The 17,846-nt window shown below is 44.8% G+C and overlaps 1 protein-coding gene across 1 annotated transcript in view; it reads right to left on the reverse strand.

The window, feature by feature from the left end:
* The window catches only part of aco2 (aconitase 2, mitochondrial), a 54,824-nt gene that overhangs the window by 12,227 nt on the left and 24,751 nt on the right, over positions 1-17,846 (reverse strand). The window contains exons 9-12 of the mRNA XM_067974638.1: positions 14,898-15,003; positions 6,732-6,889; positions 3,658-3,731; positions 2,362-2,473 (exon numbers count right to left, since the gene is read on the reverse strand). Of these exons, the coding sequence (XP_067830739.1) occupies positions 2,362-2,473; positions 3,658-3,731; positions 6,732-6,889; positions 14,898-15,003 (450 nt within the window). The remainder of the gene's footprint in view (positions 1-2,361; positions 2,474-3,657; positions 3,732-6,731; positions 6,890-14,897; positions 15,004-17,846) is intronic.

The raw sequence follows: 17,846 nt of genomic DNA on the forward strand, positions 1-17,846 counted from the left end.
AGGAATTCTGGCTGATAGTACCCCATGAGTTCAGCAGGGGAAAACAAAGGCCAATTTCAGAGTCCTACTGCTGGGTGAGATCACCTAGCTCAGCACACAGCAAGGACCAAACCAGGGGCCTTCTGAGCTGTATGGCTTAGTACTGTACTGACCATGCTCTCACTCACTGGGAGCGCTTGGCCTGAGATTTATCAATAGCATAGAGAAAAGAGGTGGATGGTTTGACCGTAGCATTATACTTCTTGCAGTTCTCAATTATTGGCACTAGGTGCTGCTAATGAACAATGTAAATGGTCTAGCAACATTCATGGAAAGAAATGACACTGAAAAACACAGCTCCACACTCCAGTTTTCTGCTTATCCACATTCTATCCATGGTCTCTCCCCATAGAATTCTGAAAACCAGTTTACAAGAAAAAGCCTTCAAGACACAGTGAGTCACCATCCACTGGTGAGGCCCATAAATGGTCCCTAGGAGCTGTAATAATTATGTAGATTAAATGAGTTTGCATTTAAATGTTGCAATGTTTTGTATCACATTATCACTGAAGCCACTGTGTCAAGAATACAAAGCAGTATTGAAGAACTTCAGCTCTGCAATAAATGGGACTTAAAGGGGGATGAGGGGATCAATTTTAAGAGGGAGGTGGATTGCCTGGGAGCCAACTTGTAGCTGCCTGACCTTGGGGGGAAAAAAAACACACAACCCACTGGGTGCACTGAATACTCTGCTGGGAGAGTGCGTTTTCCCACGGGTGGGTCAGCTGCTGCCTGGACCAGTCTGAGAGCAAAAGTTATACCTCCAATTAAAATGGTTAAAGTGGGTGGAAGCTCTTGGAAACAGATGGCTGCTCCCAGTCATCATTAGTGGAGACAGGATGGAGACCCAAAACTGCAGGTCTTTGCTAGGGCTGGAAATCTGGCTTTTTAAAAAAAATATATATTTTTTAAAATATAGACTTTGCAAGAGTATTTTGAACAAAATGCAGCTCCCTTGGGCTTTCCTTTGTTTTAAGACCACGGATGTGCCCAGATTGCATACAGTTCTTCCCATGTTCCAGTAATGTGAACCTCACTTTGATCTGATAGCCTAACATGTTTTCAGTGACTCCAGATAAATGGAACGTATGATTCCAAAGGACCAAACTCCTTCCCATTCACTCCCATAGTATAAAATATTAATGGACCAAACTCCTTCCCATTCACTCCCATAGTATAAAATATTAACGGACCAAACTCCTTCCCATTCACTCCCATAGTATAAAATATTAATGGACCAAACTCCTTCCCATTCACTCCCATAGTATAAAATATTAACGGACCAAACTCCTTCCCATTCACTCCCATAGTATAAAATATTAACGGACCAAACTCCTTCCCATTCACTCCCATAGTATAAAATATTAATGGACCAAACTCCTTCCCATTCACTCCCATAGTATAAAATATTAATGGACCAAACTCCTTCCCATTCACTCCCATAGTATAAAATATTAACGGACCAAACTCCTTCCCATTCACTCCCATAGTATAAAATATTAATGGACCAAACTCCTTCCCATTCACTCCCATAGTATAAAATATTAATGGACCAAACTCCTTCCCATTCATAAAATTCCTGACCTAAACATAAAAGGAGCATTATCGAGTTTGTAATAGTTAGATGGTTAACATATTAAACTCATTGAAAAAGCAATTCATTTTAGAAATCTAATCACCTCTGATAAAATATTTTACTTAGTTAAACAAAAAAGAGAAATACTGGAAATCTGAAATAAAAGCAGAAAGTGCTGGAAATACTCAGCAGATCAGGCAGCATCTGTGGGGAGAGAAACAGAGTTAATGTTTTGGGTTGATGACCTTTCATCAGAACTAGATGAAAGTTCTGATGAAAGGTCATCAACCTGAAGGGTTAACTGTCTCTTTCTCTCTCTCCACAGATGCTGCCTGACCCGCTGAGTGTTTTCCAGCATTGTGTGTTTTTATTTTACTTCATTCTCCATTTTAACTCCTCTGCTTTAGGTGCCTCAATAGCTTTCACCATCCCCTGATGGGCTGACTTATCAGGATCTTTTGCCAATGCCATCTTCTCACCAACTGCTAGGCGGTCCACAGGTCTGCCTCCCCCTTGCCTGTCCCTCACCTCCCCCCAACCCCACCTTTCAGGAAGCAGCTTGCCCGTAGAGCGTGTTTGAAATGAGAAACACATCATGAACGGAATGCAGAAACCAGCATCCTCCCATTTATTGGGAGATTGAGAGCACGCAGTCACAACCAAGTGGAGCAAGGGAGAGAATTGAGGGCGATGTGCTTCCATCACAAAAGACTAAAACATACGGCGAGGTGTCCTGTGGATTTTACCTCGGGAGACGTGACGAAGGCGTGTGTGGCAGGATTAGCATCATTGCGGCCAGTGAAGTTTCTGTTGTAGGAGGTCACAATGGTGTTCTTTTCACCTTTCTTAACATCCCGTCTTGAGTGGAAATAAACAAAAAAGACAAAAGTAAGTTGCGGTCAAGAATAGGCAAAACGACAGTTTGAAGACATTAGTCAAAGGGGATTTTATTCAAATATTCACCTCAGATCAATCAAGTCATCTAATTAGAGTACCACCAATTCAAACTGAGCATCCAGGCAGACAGCCTGCACCCAGGCCTCTGCCAATTCTGTTCTGTCAACAATCAGGTAAGTGGAACCAATAGCCTCAATTGGGTTGCCCCTCAATTCCCTCCCACCTTGTCTCAGCTCCATAGCTCCTCCCTGCTCACCCAGAGTCAAATCAAAGTGGTGTGCAATTCTGCTTTACAGCACATTAACTGGCTGCAGCCTTACTTTCATTAGCAGAGTCTTAACTTACAGGAAGTATTAAAGTAGCACTGTTAGCATTAAAATTAATGGTATTTGGCCACCTTCTGGCATGTGTTGCCTATCTCCATCATCATAGATTAAGTGAGACAACTCCTAAATTCATCAGCCATCTGATTATATCTCGGTGAGCTTTGCTTTATATTTTCTTCTCCCCTGACGCCACCAATTCTTGCTGAGGTACAGCTGCCGGCAACACTTCAAAGAAATCTTGAGTAATGGTTGTTTATGTGGGAGTCTAGACAGTGAGTGTTGGCAGGTTATTCAACTGTGAAGAGGGGCATCTTAGTGAAGCCCAACCCAATGTCAACACACATACTTTCCAGTAGGAGTTGCTGGACAGTAATCAGCATTGAAAACCCAAGGTGATTTGCCCCTCCCTCCCCCTATGCCAATTTTAGTGCCCAATGCTGTCCCAGCTAAGATCAAGCATGGTTCAAGGATTGAACCTGGGACTTTTCTGATCTGTATGACGTGCCAACAGAGCCCATAAATATTACCAATCTAAAAAATGACATTTAGTATTATTGAAAACCAAGAGAATGGTGGTCGATTCAGTGCAAAGGAACCACATTGCACATTATGTCACTCAAGTACCTCACAGACTCAGTGCTTTGAAGGCTGGAGGCTGTTTTTTTTGGGTCTCGTTGAGTAAACCCCAACTTGGACCCACCTTGCACTTACTATACACAATGCTTACCAGTCAGCACAATAGGTGGGAAGATAAGTTAGTTTCTGATGTGGCCTCATGTTTAGTGCAGTGAGTAGAAAATTGAAGTGCAACTCCTCTACCTGTCCCACTGTCCAATGCAGGGCCCACACGCATTAGCGAGAACAATCCCACCGACGTCTCTCAGGATTTTAGCCTGTGAAGACAAAAAGTTATATTAAATCTGGAAAACAGGGAGAAGATCTATGTCTTATCATCCAATCAGCCTGTTGCACCTCCTCAGAGTAAAGCTCCACAATGCAGAAACAATTCTTTCCCTAAAGCAGAGTTCATAATATTGCCCCTCAACTGTTCTTTCAGTAAGCTTGTGGCTCCACATACCTCGACCGCCATTCACAACCTGTCCCACTGAGGAACACTGAACGAGCTGGGAGTTAAGGTTGTTTCCATTCTTTTCTTTATGTTTCCAATAAAGAGGCCAGGGAGGAAGATCGGGCCTCGGGGAGGGGGGATTGGTGGTTGGGGAGACCAGCCTGCGTACTTTTAATGTGGAACCAGGAGGGAGCACTCATGCTCCTCCCAACTCCACACTCGGGTAAGTGGGCCTTCCTGCTGGTTAGCGCCAAATTGTGCTGATTGAGGTCAGCGAGTGAAGCACTGGGGCGTTCGAAAATCGGAGAATGGGTCCTGCAAGTCGCACGGGACCCTAATTTGAATAAATGATTTCCCCCTTTAAACGTTTCCGAAGTACGCTCTTAACGCCAGCACATGCACCTTATCCAATAGGGCGGGCAGCGCACTTCCAGCTGGAAATGTGTGCGCACTTCCTGCTCGCCATATTGGAGGCTTAGGAAGCTGTTCAGCGGCTGGAAACACAGGCCTTGGACTGTGAGAGTGACAGTAAGGGGGTGAAATATGCACACGGTCCTGAGCAGGTTTGGGGCTCAATTAGTCATAGCTGTCACACACCTACAAAACCAAAAATCACAGTTTATCCCTAATCATCCACTGTGGATCAATATTTACCTATAACATTTTAAAAAGAGCCAAGCCCCCTGATTAAAAATAAAAGTTCTAAAGAATTAGGATTAAAATTCTTTCGCATTCTATTTTTAAATTTTCTTTCCAACTTTTTCACCTCCCCTTTCCTGAAGGTGCAGACTCGGGGAGGGGCAAGTTCCACAGGTGACAAGACGTCATCCAGCACCTTTCCCCAAACGGCCATTATTCGTGCAAGAGCCTGGATAGTGAGCGTCAACAAGCTGCTGGACTGTGGAAGGCACCACACCGGAGCCTGAGTCTGTTCTCAGCCTCCATTTGCACAGCTGCACTTTCCGCCATTGGTTACTCGGTAAAGACCATTGTACAATTCCCCAACACCAGAACTGAGATTATAACTATCAGGAAAGACTGAACAGGCTGGGGCTCTTTTCTCTAGAAAAAAGGCTGAGGGGTGACCTGATAGAGGTCTTTAAGACTATGATGGGGTTCAATGGGTTAGTCATAGAGAAGATGTTTCCACATGTGGGGGAGACCAAAAATAGGGGCCATCAATATAAGATAGTCACTTATAAATCCTGTAGGGAATTCAGGAGAAGCTTCTTTGCAGAGAGTGGTTAGAATATGGAATTCACTACCACAAGGAGTAGTTGAGGCAAACAACACAGATGCATTTAAAGGGAAGCTAGATAAGTACATGAGGGAGAAAGGAACAGAAGGCTATGCCTTAGGGTTAGACCAAGAGGGGTGGGAGGAGGCTCCTGTGGAGCATAAACACCGGCATGGACCTGTTGGGCCGAATGGCCTGTTTCTGAATGTACAGCAATGTAATTCTTACCCAGAGATGCTGAGACCAACTGTATCAGTTCCAGCTGCTGATGAGCATTCAGAACAGCAATGAACATAATTGGGATCACCATTTCAAATGTCATTGTGGTTGGATTTGGATAAGTGTTTTTCCAACTTGTGTGTGTTGGGCGTGGGGGAGGGGGAAAGCTCTATAAATCTTGACACATACTCAGACACCACTACCCATCCCCTCCCCGTGCTAACTTTCAAAAGACTGCGTCAACTACTCAAAGGAAAGCTACAATATCACTGCAGACCTTTAGTCTATAAAGCAGAAATTATGAGTTAGTAAGTCAACAAATACAGAAAAAAGGTAGAAATCCAATGGATAGAAATTAGACGACCTCATGGATCCCACCACAGACGCACCCCCACCCTTCCCCAGGGTCTAGAGACTAAATCATAATTTATTATGTAAATTGCCAACTTATGTCATCTGGAGTCAGTATACCTCAGCCTTGAGAGGTACATCCAAGAGCCCACTTTAAAAACCCAAAGGGCTGTTGAGTGCTTTAGTACCCAATTGTGGAATGGGAGTTGAAGAATCCCGAATCTACTCTAAATTCACCAAAATTACATTCTCTCCCCCTTTCTGCATGAATATCCTCTCAATCCATTGAACACTGTAATTTGAACAAATAACCTTACAAGAACAACTGAGATTTAATTTGTGACTACAATGGACAAGTCCTTTGAGAACAAAAGACAAAACTATTAAGATCCAGGGCAGTGATCTCACCAGCATAAAATGCAACACTTTGCAATTTTTATACCAACCACAGAGTGCATCTGCCAGGTTAACCGTTCACAAATAAACCTACTGAACACGTGCAACATTTAAATCTTATACTAAACCTAATGCAGAATTTATTGCATCAAAATTTATGAAGGAACCCATTAGAAATTTCAACTGAGCTCCTCCAATGGCCTAGCGGGAAAAGTTACCAAGAGTAGCACTAAGTCTCAGGGTTGGAGGCCCAATCTGGTACTACAACACTACAACTAACTTCATCACCATCAGTTTAGGGGGGGGGGGGGGGGGGGGGGGGAGGGAAACAACTGTTGGGGAGTGTAGGAGAGGATGGGATCAGACTCTGTTGTGAAGCCCTCAATAGGATGAATACTCGGCCAACACTCATCGTCTAGGCTGATACTTGGAAGAATAATGTGGAACTGTACACCAAGAAGAGTCTGTGCCTTTGTGCGGGGGAAAAAAAATTGAGGACAGCGGGGGAAGGAGGCAAGAGAAAGATTTGCTTTAAGTAGATAGGTGGGCAAAATCTCGGAGGCCACATATCATGGGTTTCATTGAAGTTCGCTGGGAACAGAATTGCGGTTGTGTACTCACATATCCATCTCTCTCGATGGTAGCACGGATCTGCTCTGAGCCTGGCGTTACAGTGAACTGTGACTTACACTTCAGACCGTGGGAGAGTGCCTGTTGTGCCACGGCAGCTGCACGGCCCATATCTTCGTAGCTGCTGTTGGTACAGCTGCCAATCAGACCTGCCGACACAAAAACATTGTTCCAACTTAGCACTGGCATCCAGGAAACTGTTCCTCTCTTCCCCCACACTATTTATAAAAAAACAAGTGCTACTGTTGAGAAATTAAGTAATCTTCCACTTTTGTCACCCATCATCAGCATCAGTCGCTCAGAGGTTTCATAGAGTCATAGAGTTATACAGCACGGATAGAGGCCCTTCGGCCCATCGTGTCCGCGCCGGCCATCAGCCCTGTCTACTCTAATCCCATATTCCAGCATTTGGTCCGTAGCCTTGTATGCTATGGCATTTCAAGTGCTCATCCAAATGCTTCTTGAATGTTGTGAGGGTTCCTGCCTCCACAACCCTTTCAGGCAGTGAGTTCCAGACTCCAACCACCCTCTGGGTGAAAAAGTTATTTCTCAAATCCCCTCTAAACCTCCCGCCTTTTACCTTGAATCTATGTCCCCTTGTTATAGAACCCTCAACGAAGGGAAAAAGCTCCTTAGTATCCATCCTATCTGTGCCCCTCATAATTTTGTACACCTCAATCATGTCCCCCCTCAGCCTCCTCTGCTCCAAGGAAAACAAACCCAATCTTGCCAGTCTCTCTTCATAGCTGAAGCGCTCCAGCCCTGGCAACATCCTGGTGAATCTCCTCTGCACCCTCTCCAAAGCGATCACATCCTTCCTGTAGTGTGGCGACCAGAACTGCACACAGTACTCCAGCTGTGGCCTAACCAGTGTTTTATACAGCTCCATCATAACCTCCTTGCTCTTATATTCTATGCCTCGGCTAATAAAGGCAAGTATCCCATATGCCTTCTTTACCACCTTATCTACCTGTTCCGCCGCCTTCCGGGATCTGTGAACTTGCACACCAAGATCCCTCTGACCCTCTGTCTTGCCTAGGGTCCTCCCATTCATTGTGTATTCCCTTGCCTTGTTAGTCCCTCCAAAGTGCATCACCTCGCACTTTTCCGGGTTAAATTCCATTTGCCACTGTTCCGCCCATCTGACCAACCCATCTATATCGTCCTGCAGACTGAGGCTATCCTCCTCGCTATTTACCACCCTACCAATTTTTGTATCATCAGCGAACTTACTGATCATACCTTTTACATTCATATCCAAGTCATTAATGTAGACCACAAACAGCAAGGGACCCAGCACCGATCCCTGTGGTACCCCACTGGCCACAGGCTTCCAGTCACAAAAACAACCTTTGACCATCACCCTCTGCCTTCTGCCACTAAGCCAGTTTTGTATCCAAAGTGCCAAGGCACCCTGGATTCCATGGGCTCGTACCTTCTTGACCAGTCTCCTGTGGGGGACTTTATCGAAGGCCTTACTGAAATCCATGTATACCACATCCACTGCGTTACCCTCATCCACACGCCTAGTCACCCCCTCAAAAAATTCAATCAAATTAGTCAGACATGATCTTCCCTTGACAAAGCCATGTTGACTATCCCTGATTAATCCTTGCTTCTCCAAGTGGAGACTAATTTTGTCCTTCAGAATTTTTTCCAATAATTTTCCTACCACTGATGTTAGGCTCACTGGCCTGTAGTTCCCCGGTTTTTCCCTACTCCCCTTCTTGAATAATGGTTTCCAAAGAACCCGATCTTCACCAAAAGGCAGGCAACCAACTTGCGCTCCAGGGCTCCCTCAATGGTTCAGCGAGTATATCCAGTGAATAGCTGAATCATAGAGAATGGGAAGCTCCAACGTTTGATTGCTGGTCTATGCCAGGGTGTTACAATTGGCCAACGTGCCTCCACACACGGGAGAGGAAAGGCAGCTAGTGGGTGCCATTCCTGATCACTATCCAGTGACCAACCATTATCTCTTCCCCCTCCCACCCCCAGCAGCCTGGAATGCCCGTGTGCAGACCTCAGGCAAGTGTAGAGTCAATCTTGGCCGGGACGCTCGCTGCGTTTAAATAATCCGCCAATACTCACAGGTAGAGCCACTTGAATAATAGCCAATTGGTTGAGGTACCTGGCACCTGTGGAACTCCACCACAGGAAGGAGTCATTGGCCTTGACGTAGGAGAGAAAATAAAACAGCAAACTGCTCTCGAGCCTCTGTGAAAGCCACTCTGCGACCAGCTGAATGGAGATGCAGATGGGGTGTTTGGGTGCACGGCCATATTGATTTTAAAAAACCACAATTACCACAGTAGAAAGAAGGGATTTCAGTAAGAGTGACCGGGCAGTGGAAAGAGTATGGGTAGATTAAGGAACAGCAAAGGGTGCAAGACTCTGGTAGGAGTTGTCTACAGACCTCCTGAGAGTAGTGATGTAGTGGGGGGGTTACATAAATACGGGGTGTTGGAGGAGGATGGTGTGGTCAACCGTGTCAAAGGCTGCAGACAGGTCGAGAAGGATGAGGAGGGATAGTTTATCACGGTCGCAGTCACATAGGATGTCATTTGTGATTTTGAGAAGTGCTGTTTCAGTGCTGTGGCAGGGACAGTAACCTGATTGGAGGGATTCAAATATGGAGTGGCAGAAAAGATGGGCACAGATTTTGGAGACGACAACATGTTCAAGGACTTTGGAGAGGAAAGGAAGGCTGGAGATGGGGCTGTAGTTTGCAAGGACAGAGGGGTCAAGGGTTTTTTTTTTTTGAGAGGAGAGTGATGACGGCAGAATTGAAGAGGTGGGGGACAGTACCGGAGGAGAGGGAGCCATTAACAATATCAGCTAATATGGGGGCCAGGAAGGGAAGTTGGGTGGTCGGCAGTTTGGTGGGAATAGGTTGAGGGAGCAGGAGGTGGGTCTCATGGACAAGATGAGCTCAGAGAGGGCACGAAAGGAGATAGGAGAGAAACTAGAGAAAGATGCGTGTTCAGGGCGAGGGCATGAAAATGAAGCCAGACAGTTTGCACCCGCCCGGAGTTAAAATCCAGGCTGTAGAGGATAGTACCAAAGACATAATCAAAGCGACAGGTTTTGAAGATGCTTTGAAAGAAAGAGATACAGTAGCAAGGCAGAGAGGCTTAGCAAGAGTGTGCCCAGAGTGCAGAGCCAAGACAGCTGTAGGCTCTCCAGTTACAAATGGAATGAAGAGAGGGGAGGGGGAGAATGTAAAGGAGGACAGAGATGGAAAAGCAGAGGGCACACTCCTAAGAAAGCTGGAGAAACTAGACGAGGACAAAGATTTTGCATTTGTTGTGGTGGCGATGGAAGGCTGGAAGGTCATTGAAGGCTGGCGATGAGCGGGTGTTCATGTGGAATAGGTTGCAGGAGGTGAAGTTTTGGATGGTTTCCAGCTTAAGCAGAATGGAATTCTGGAAGCCAGGGAGGAGAACATTGGTGTAATTGAGTCCGGGGGCAACATAATTGTGGATGAGCATTTCAAAAGTATTGGAGATGAGGTAGGAGCAGAGACAGGTGATGCTGTGGAAGTAGAAATGGCCGCCTTGGTGGTGCCTAGAATATATGGTTTGAAGTTTAGCCCAGGGTCAAAGAGGACTCTGAAGTTGCACATGGTCAGCTTCAGCCTCATGGAGGAGGAAGGGATGGGATTTTTTTTTTTTTTTTAAAAAGAAACACAGGAAGCATAAGAAATAGGAGCAGGAGTAGGCCATGCGGCCCCTCGAGCCTGCTCCACCATTCAATAAGATCATGGCTGATCTTCAACCTCAACTCCATTTTCCTGCCAAATCCCCATATCCCTTGATTCCCTTTGTGTCCAAAAATCTATCGATCTTGGCCTTGAATATACTCAACGACTGAGCATCCACAGCCCTCTGGGGTAGAGAATTCCAAAGATTCACAACCCTCTGCGTGAAGAAATTCCTCCTCACCTCAGTCTGAGATTATGCCCCCTAGTCCTAGACTCTCCAGCCAGGGGAAACAACCTCTCAGCATCAATCTTGTCAAGCCCTCTCAGAATCTTATATATTTCAATGAGTTTTGACAGAAGCTGAACAGCACGGCTTCAGTGTTGCCAAATTGACTAGGAGAAAGTTACTGTTCTCCACAACTGATGTCAGATAAGCAGTCAGAAAGCACAGTGGTAGCCATGGAACCAAATGTGGAGAGGTTCTAGAGTTAGATGCCATCAATGTACATATGAAAAGTGATCCAATGTCTACAGATGATGCTGCTCCTGGATGAGGGGAAGTAGCAACTCAGGATGGATCCTTGAGGTACACCTGAGGCGACAGGAGAGGAACGTGATGAGAAACCATTGCAGGCGTAACGATTGCACTGGGACAGGTTGCACAACCAAGCAAGGGCAGAACAAAGCAAGTGGATCAGAGATACAACAGAGGAAGATGGAATAGTCAATCATGTCAAATGTGCAGAGAGGAACAAAGAGGAATATTGTTCCATGTTTGCAATCACAAAGGATGTCGTCAGTGGACTGTGGCCAGGATTGTCTGAGTGCTGTGGGTAGGGCAGAAGCCAAATATTCAAATATAGAGTGAAGGAGCTAGATATCAATGACGTGTTCAAGAACCTTAGAGAGGAAACAAAAGTTGGAGAGGACCACAGGCTTTTCTTGGTTTTTTTTGACGGGTAGGTGTAACAATGGGAGTCTTAAAGGGCAAGGGATAGAGCCCGATGAGAAGGCATTCTTGCAAATTCTTGGTCCAGATCCCTTTTAGAGGTTTTAACTAATCCGGAATTAATTATTTTTTCTGGTAGTCTGTTTCACATGTCCACTATTGTAAAGGCGGGGGGGGGGGGGAATTCCTCTAATCTCCAATTTTGTTTGAGGCTTGTGAATTCTGTAATTGTGTCTGTTATATTGGGTGTTCTCCTCTGCAGCTCTCCCAGTGCTACAGACCATTTTCTGGCTGAACACATGTTGCCTGGAAGCATATCTTGAGGCTCCTCTTGAGCCAGGTGACATGAAAATGTGTTCAAAAGCACCTTGGGGAAAAGTAATCTTTCAAATGTCCTTTTCTGTGGCCTGAAAATATCTGCAGCTCAGCTCAGCCCCTTCTCCGCCCCACGCACAGCACAGCCAGGATCAGCAGCTCACCAATTGGCGCTGCTTGTTGGAGTACTGGCACACAAGCAAAACTCCCAATTGTTCTTTTTTCACATTGAACATGTCACTAGCTTTGCACATGTGAGAGGGAAGGATCTATTAAGTACAGGGTTCCTTTGCTAGACACACATCTGTGTAACTGCGTCCAACAATCGTTTGTTACTATTTGAATAATACTCAGTACATAACAGTGCAGATGAAATGCAAGGATTTTGTATTTGACTTGGTGGCGATGGAAAGTCATTGGAGGCTGGTGATGAGTGAGTGTTCATGTGGAATAGGTTGCAGGAGGTGGAGTTTTGGATGGTTCCCAGCTTAAGCAGAATGGAATTTGGGAAGCTGGGGAGCAGAGCATTAGTGTAGTCAAGCTTTGGGGACAAGAAATTGTGGATGAGCAATTCAGAGGCAAAAATTAGTGCTGCTCATAGAATCTATAAAAGGGTCTGCTACTTATCTAACAGTGACATAAAACCCAAGAGTCTGCAATTCAACACAGATGATTCATTTATGAGTAAGCAAGTGATTTGGTGCAGCATGACGTCCAAAAACGATTTGCTGCCCATGTACTACAATTTAAGCTTGAGCATCTCAATTTTTGAAATTTTTTTTTTAAATAAAGGGAATTAAGTAGCTACTCGAAAAAGAGGAAAATTAAAGGGTATAGGACCGAACAGGAGAGTGGCATTAGACCAGGTGTCTCGCGGAGGAAAATACTGATACTTGATGGCAGTTTCTGAGCAGGAAAATTTTGCGGTTCTATTATCTATTTACATAAAAGCTTTGTGTACAGCACATACTCCGTGTTACACTTCCTGTATCAATTTCCCCATCACATCTTGCTGATAACACTCTTCTTGTTATAAAACAGCATATCCTCCCAACATACTGTAAACCACGGGAGATCTTCTAGTTTTACGCACACCCCAAAACAAAATCCCGGAGGAAGTGAGAATGCCGGTTTCTAAGGAGATTTGAGTGAGAAGAATCACTGGTCCTGAGTAGGGGAGTTTGCCATCCACGGTGCCCACTGCTGGATAACGACATAGGGCCATAATTTGCTGTGGCTGGAGTCTGCCGCTAGTTAGACTTGTCCGTTTAGGTTTTAACATTTTTTGCGTGGCAAGTTGCTGAAAGTGCGAGCTGATAACATCGCAGCGAGGGAATCAGGGCATCTGGGACCCGAGTGAACATGGCTGGACTTAACTGTGTATCTCCTTAACTAATCTGATCAGATTGAAGGATTGTGAGATTAACAACGCAAGGGCTGAGAAGGAAAAGTAAATTAGAGTGGGTGAATTCAATGTCAAATCAGGTACAGAAAGAGAAATAGAGGGGGTAAGAAAGAAAGATTGGATTAAGAGAGAGAAAAAAGGGCAGAAAGGAAAAGTTTAAAATCTCCAACAACAATTAATACCTGAAGGAATGAGACTTTGTAGTAGTTAATTTTCAGTGCCAGTAATTAACACTTATCACGTCGTTAAATGGGTACTTACGCTTGAAATGATAAAACTTAACTTTCCGAGGCGAGTTTAGTTCGTATCTACCGCACAAATACAGCAACTTCACGCCATTCAATGCATTTCAACTGTGAGGCTGACAGCGAGATGCCATTTTCGCGAAGCTAACGGCGGAGTGGCGCATCTCGTTATGGGTTTAACCGACCATCTGCCCCTCACCTGAAGTTGCTGTACCTTTTGCGCCTAAACAACACCATTAGCCTCACCGTTATTTTGACAGCGAATTCTGGCCCATTATCTCAACTGGCTTGTAATGCACTTCAAGGGTGCGTTACCCAAAAATGATAGCAATAAATGCTCCATTCCACATCTTGAAAAAAATGTTTATTTGGTCCTTGTTGTGAAATTCCACATAAATTAGCCTCCAAACTATTACTGAGATGTCAGCAGTGGCTCAGGGGTAGCACGCTTGCCTGAGTCAGAAGGTTGTGGGTTCAAGCCCCACTCCAGAGGCTTGAGCACAAAATCTAGACTTCAATGCAGTATTGCGGGTGTTCTGAACGATGAGAGGTACCGTCTTTTGGATAAGACGTTTAACCAAGGCCCCGTCTGGCGCCTCAGGTGGATGTAAGAGTCCATGGCACTATTGCGAAGAAAAGCAGGGGAGTCCTCCCCGCTGTCCTGGCCCAACATTTATCCCTCAACCAACATCACTTAAAAAAAAAACAGATGACCTGGTCATTACCACAATGACGTTTGTGGGACCTTGCTGTGCGCAAATTGGCTGCCGCGTTTCCTACATTACAATACTGAATACATTTCAAAAGTACTTCATTGGCTGTAAAGTGCTTTGGGACGTCCTGAGGTTGTGAAAGGCGCTATATAAATGCGAGTCTTTCCTTTGCTATGATACATACAGGCCCCATCAGCTGTTGGCACTCAATCATACAATGATTACTTCATTCATTCAGTGTACAGTTATACAGCGACAAATGGTATCGCCATGATAACTGTTTCCAGTAACAAAACAGACTTTTATTTTTGGTTGTTCCTTCCCCCTCCCCTTGAAGGTATCGAATCTCTCACTAGAGCAGGCCTGCAAGGGTTGGCTGACATTATCCATGAGAGCGCCTCAACGGTGAGTATCAACAGGCTATTTGACATGGGGGATGAGACAGCCAAACCCAATTCCTGTCCACACACGTTCTCCCAGTAGGAGGTGTTGGACAGCTATCAGGAGCAGGAACCCTGGATGATTTTCTACCCTAATCTAAGGGCACTGCGGCCAATTTTAGTGCCCTTATTGCTGTCCCAGTTGAGATCAGGTAACTCAGCAGCTGGGACCCTTCTTTTGTATGGCTCAGAGACTTTACCTTAGTCATAGGGTCAGCTACAGACAAAAACAAAACCAAACTTGAACACAACGATCCCCATCAACTCACTGCATACACTCCATAAAAGCGTCCCTAGCTGCTACCTCAAGGGATCACTGTCTATTAATCGCCTCCTGGTAGGCAAAGCAAAGCAGAGTTGCTTAAATTTAAAGTTTCTGTCACTTACCAACTCGAATATCAAGAGGCCAACCATTCTTCTCTGCCACTGCCCCGACCTCTGACACTGGGTGTGCAAGGTCAGGGGTGAAAGGTCCATTAATATGTGGTTTAAGCTGAAACGAAAAAAAAGTAAGCCTCCAGCAATGTAATGAAAAAAATGGGCAACACTTTCAAAAGTTATTTTGCAATGTATAAGGACGAGAAAAGTCAGGAATGGGAGAGGAAAAAAAGAGGAAAAATGCTATAAATCTGAAATAAAGACAGAAAATACGCAGATCTATGGTTGTATGCTCCCCATTAAAACATCACAGCGGCCTTTTCTCTTTGCAGATGGTGTCTGACCTGCTGTGTGTTTCCAGTATTTTCTGTTTCTATTTCAGAAATGGGAAAAGTTAATTTTGCCCATTGAAGATCACCCCTCCAGCACATCAACTATCCCACCATGACATCCAATTGTATTTCAAATAACCTCAGGTTTTTTTTTGCCTCTATTGCATTGCCTGGTAGTTTACTCCAAACAGCTGTTACTCTCAGCGTAAAGAAGCTCATAACATATTTATTTGCCTTAAATTTACTTTTCTCTCATTTCTACTGCGTGCTCTGGTCTAATTTCCTGGCGTATTTTGAAGTAATATTCTGGGTTTACTTTATCTATAACCATTTAATCCATTGTATACTGCCAGTTTGGCTCAGTTGGTAGAATACCTGCTTGGGAGTCAGAAGATTGTGGGTTCAAGCCTCACTCCAGAACTTGTGTACTTAGCACGGCACTTAATTACCACCTGGACTGAAGGAATGCGGCACTGACAGAGGTGCCATCCTTCCAGATGTTAAACCATGACTTCTCTGCTTGTACCAGTGGTTCAGGTCGATGTGAAATATCCTGTGTAAGTATTCAAAAATTCCTCTCAACCAACATACTTCCTTTCTTGAGAGGGCTTGTTGGAAGACAGAACAGATGCTTTTTATAGTAACAATTGTAGAGCATTACAAAGAGTTAGTATAAGTGCCATCATAGAGCTCAATTGATGGTGAAGCCACTGAGTGATGTAGACCTGAGCCACAGAACCCAGAAGATTCATGGCTCAACCCCAGTCTGTGCTGTGTTTGCAGATCTCAACTGAACAGTAACGGTGCTGCAATTTAACTTAGTGGCCCAGTGGCTCAGACAGCGAGTGTCCATGATTCAATCAGGGGAGGGCATCACAGCAGAGTCGAATTCTGTCCTGACATGCACGTGTCACAGGATAATAATCAAAAGCAGGAAGCTCAACCGGCCTTCTCCCTCCTAGCCCGGGGGCGTGAGGCCAAATTTAACTTACCCTACTGCCACCCTGGCTGAGATCAGCTGAATCAGACCTGGGACTTTCCTATTCCGCATGGCTCAATTCCGCATTTACCAAATTCAGGCGTCAAAAAGCTTGCTTAGAAGTGGAACTTGAGCTTAGATTTCTGTTAAATAAAAAATGAAAATGCTGGAAGTGCACAGGTCTGTCTTCATCAGAAAAAGGGAAAAACAGTCTTTTCAGATGGAGGTAGACCTCTGTATTTCCAGCAATTCCTGTTTTTTTTAAAAATCAGATTGTCAGTGTTACTTTTACTGTAATATTCCGTTGTCACAAAGAGCCTGCCAAGTCCAACAATGGAAAATCTGGAGCTCAAGAGGCACGCCAGAAAGTAATGCTGCAACTCTCACACTTGGCAACAAACTGCTGATTTTCAAGAGGAGGAGAAGAAAATGCAGAATTCTGTCAAGTTATTAATGAGGCTGTTTGCAGTTTGTGGGATCGACACACTGTTGTGCGCTCGGAGCTCCTGTGGGATTGGCGTGCAGTGGACTGATTTAGAATACAGACATTGCTCTGTGGAAATGGGAACAACATCAATTCACCGCTCCTACTCAGAATGCAAGCAGCAGGGAGAGGAGCGATAAACAATCAGTTTGTGTTCTCAGAGTGCAAACGGTCCCAAGTCGCTAAAAATAAATCTAAATAGATTTTTTCCAAATAAATCAAAATTATACAGCTTGAAATTAACATTAGTTCACTGGACTAGGACCAGTACACTTTTCAGCGGATCAATAAGACTGGGAATGTCGGTCAATACAATAGTGTATTCAAATATCTACACAAACAAACTGCGCTAGGCTCAGACGTGCAAGAAAAATTTGAATAAAACTAAATCCACAATTGTCTCCATTTCTAAAAGCAGCATCTCATACTGGAGCCTAGTTCCATGGGTGCCAGCTGTCCTCCACTATCTCACCCAAATAAAAAAAGACTTGCATTTATATAGTGCCTTTCACAACCTCAGGACGTCCCAAAGTGCTTTACAGCCAATGGAAGGACTCTTGAAGTGCAGTCACAGTTGTAATATAATGAAGAAATGGCAATTCTTCTCATCAGCCCAGGCAGCGAGTGTCAGCAGCTCGTGTTCAAGGTCGGGGCAGGGCCACACCCGATTATGTTCCACCTGACATCCAAGTGTTTTCAGCAGGTGTTGCTGGATAGCCATCGGAAGCAGCAATCCTAATTTTACCCCTAACACAGAAGGGCTGAGGCCTAATGCAGTGCCTCTGTTGCCATGTCTGATATTAACTGGACCAGTAATGCAGTGGCCTGGACGTGAGTTCAAATCCCACCAGTTTGAGAATCCGAATTCAGATTTTAAAAATATGGAATTAAAAAGCTGGTATCAGTAAAAGTGACCATAAAGCTGTCGGAATGTTGTAAAACTGGTTCACAAATGTCCTGCAGGGAAGGAAACCTGCCGTCCTTACCTGGTTTGGCCTATATGTTACTCCAGTCCCACACCAAGCTGTCGAGGGTTGGCTCTTAACTGCTCTCTGAAGTCAGCTTGCAAGCCACTCTGTTGTTTCAAGTAGTTACAAATAGCAGTTCAAGAAGGTAGCCCGCCATCACCTTCTCAGGGCAACTAGGGATGGGCAATAAATGCC

The sequence above is a fragment of the Heptranchias perlo genome, chromosome 40, assembly GCF_035084215.1.
Source record: "Heptranchias perlo isolate sHepPer1 chromosome 40, sHepPer1.hap1, whole genome shotgun sequence".
Classification (NCBI taxonomy): domain Eukaryota; kingdom Metazoa; phylum Chordata; class Chondrichthyes; order Hexanchiformes; family Hexanchidae; genus Heptranchias; species Heptranchias perlo.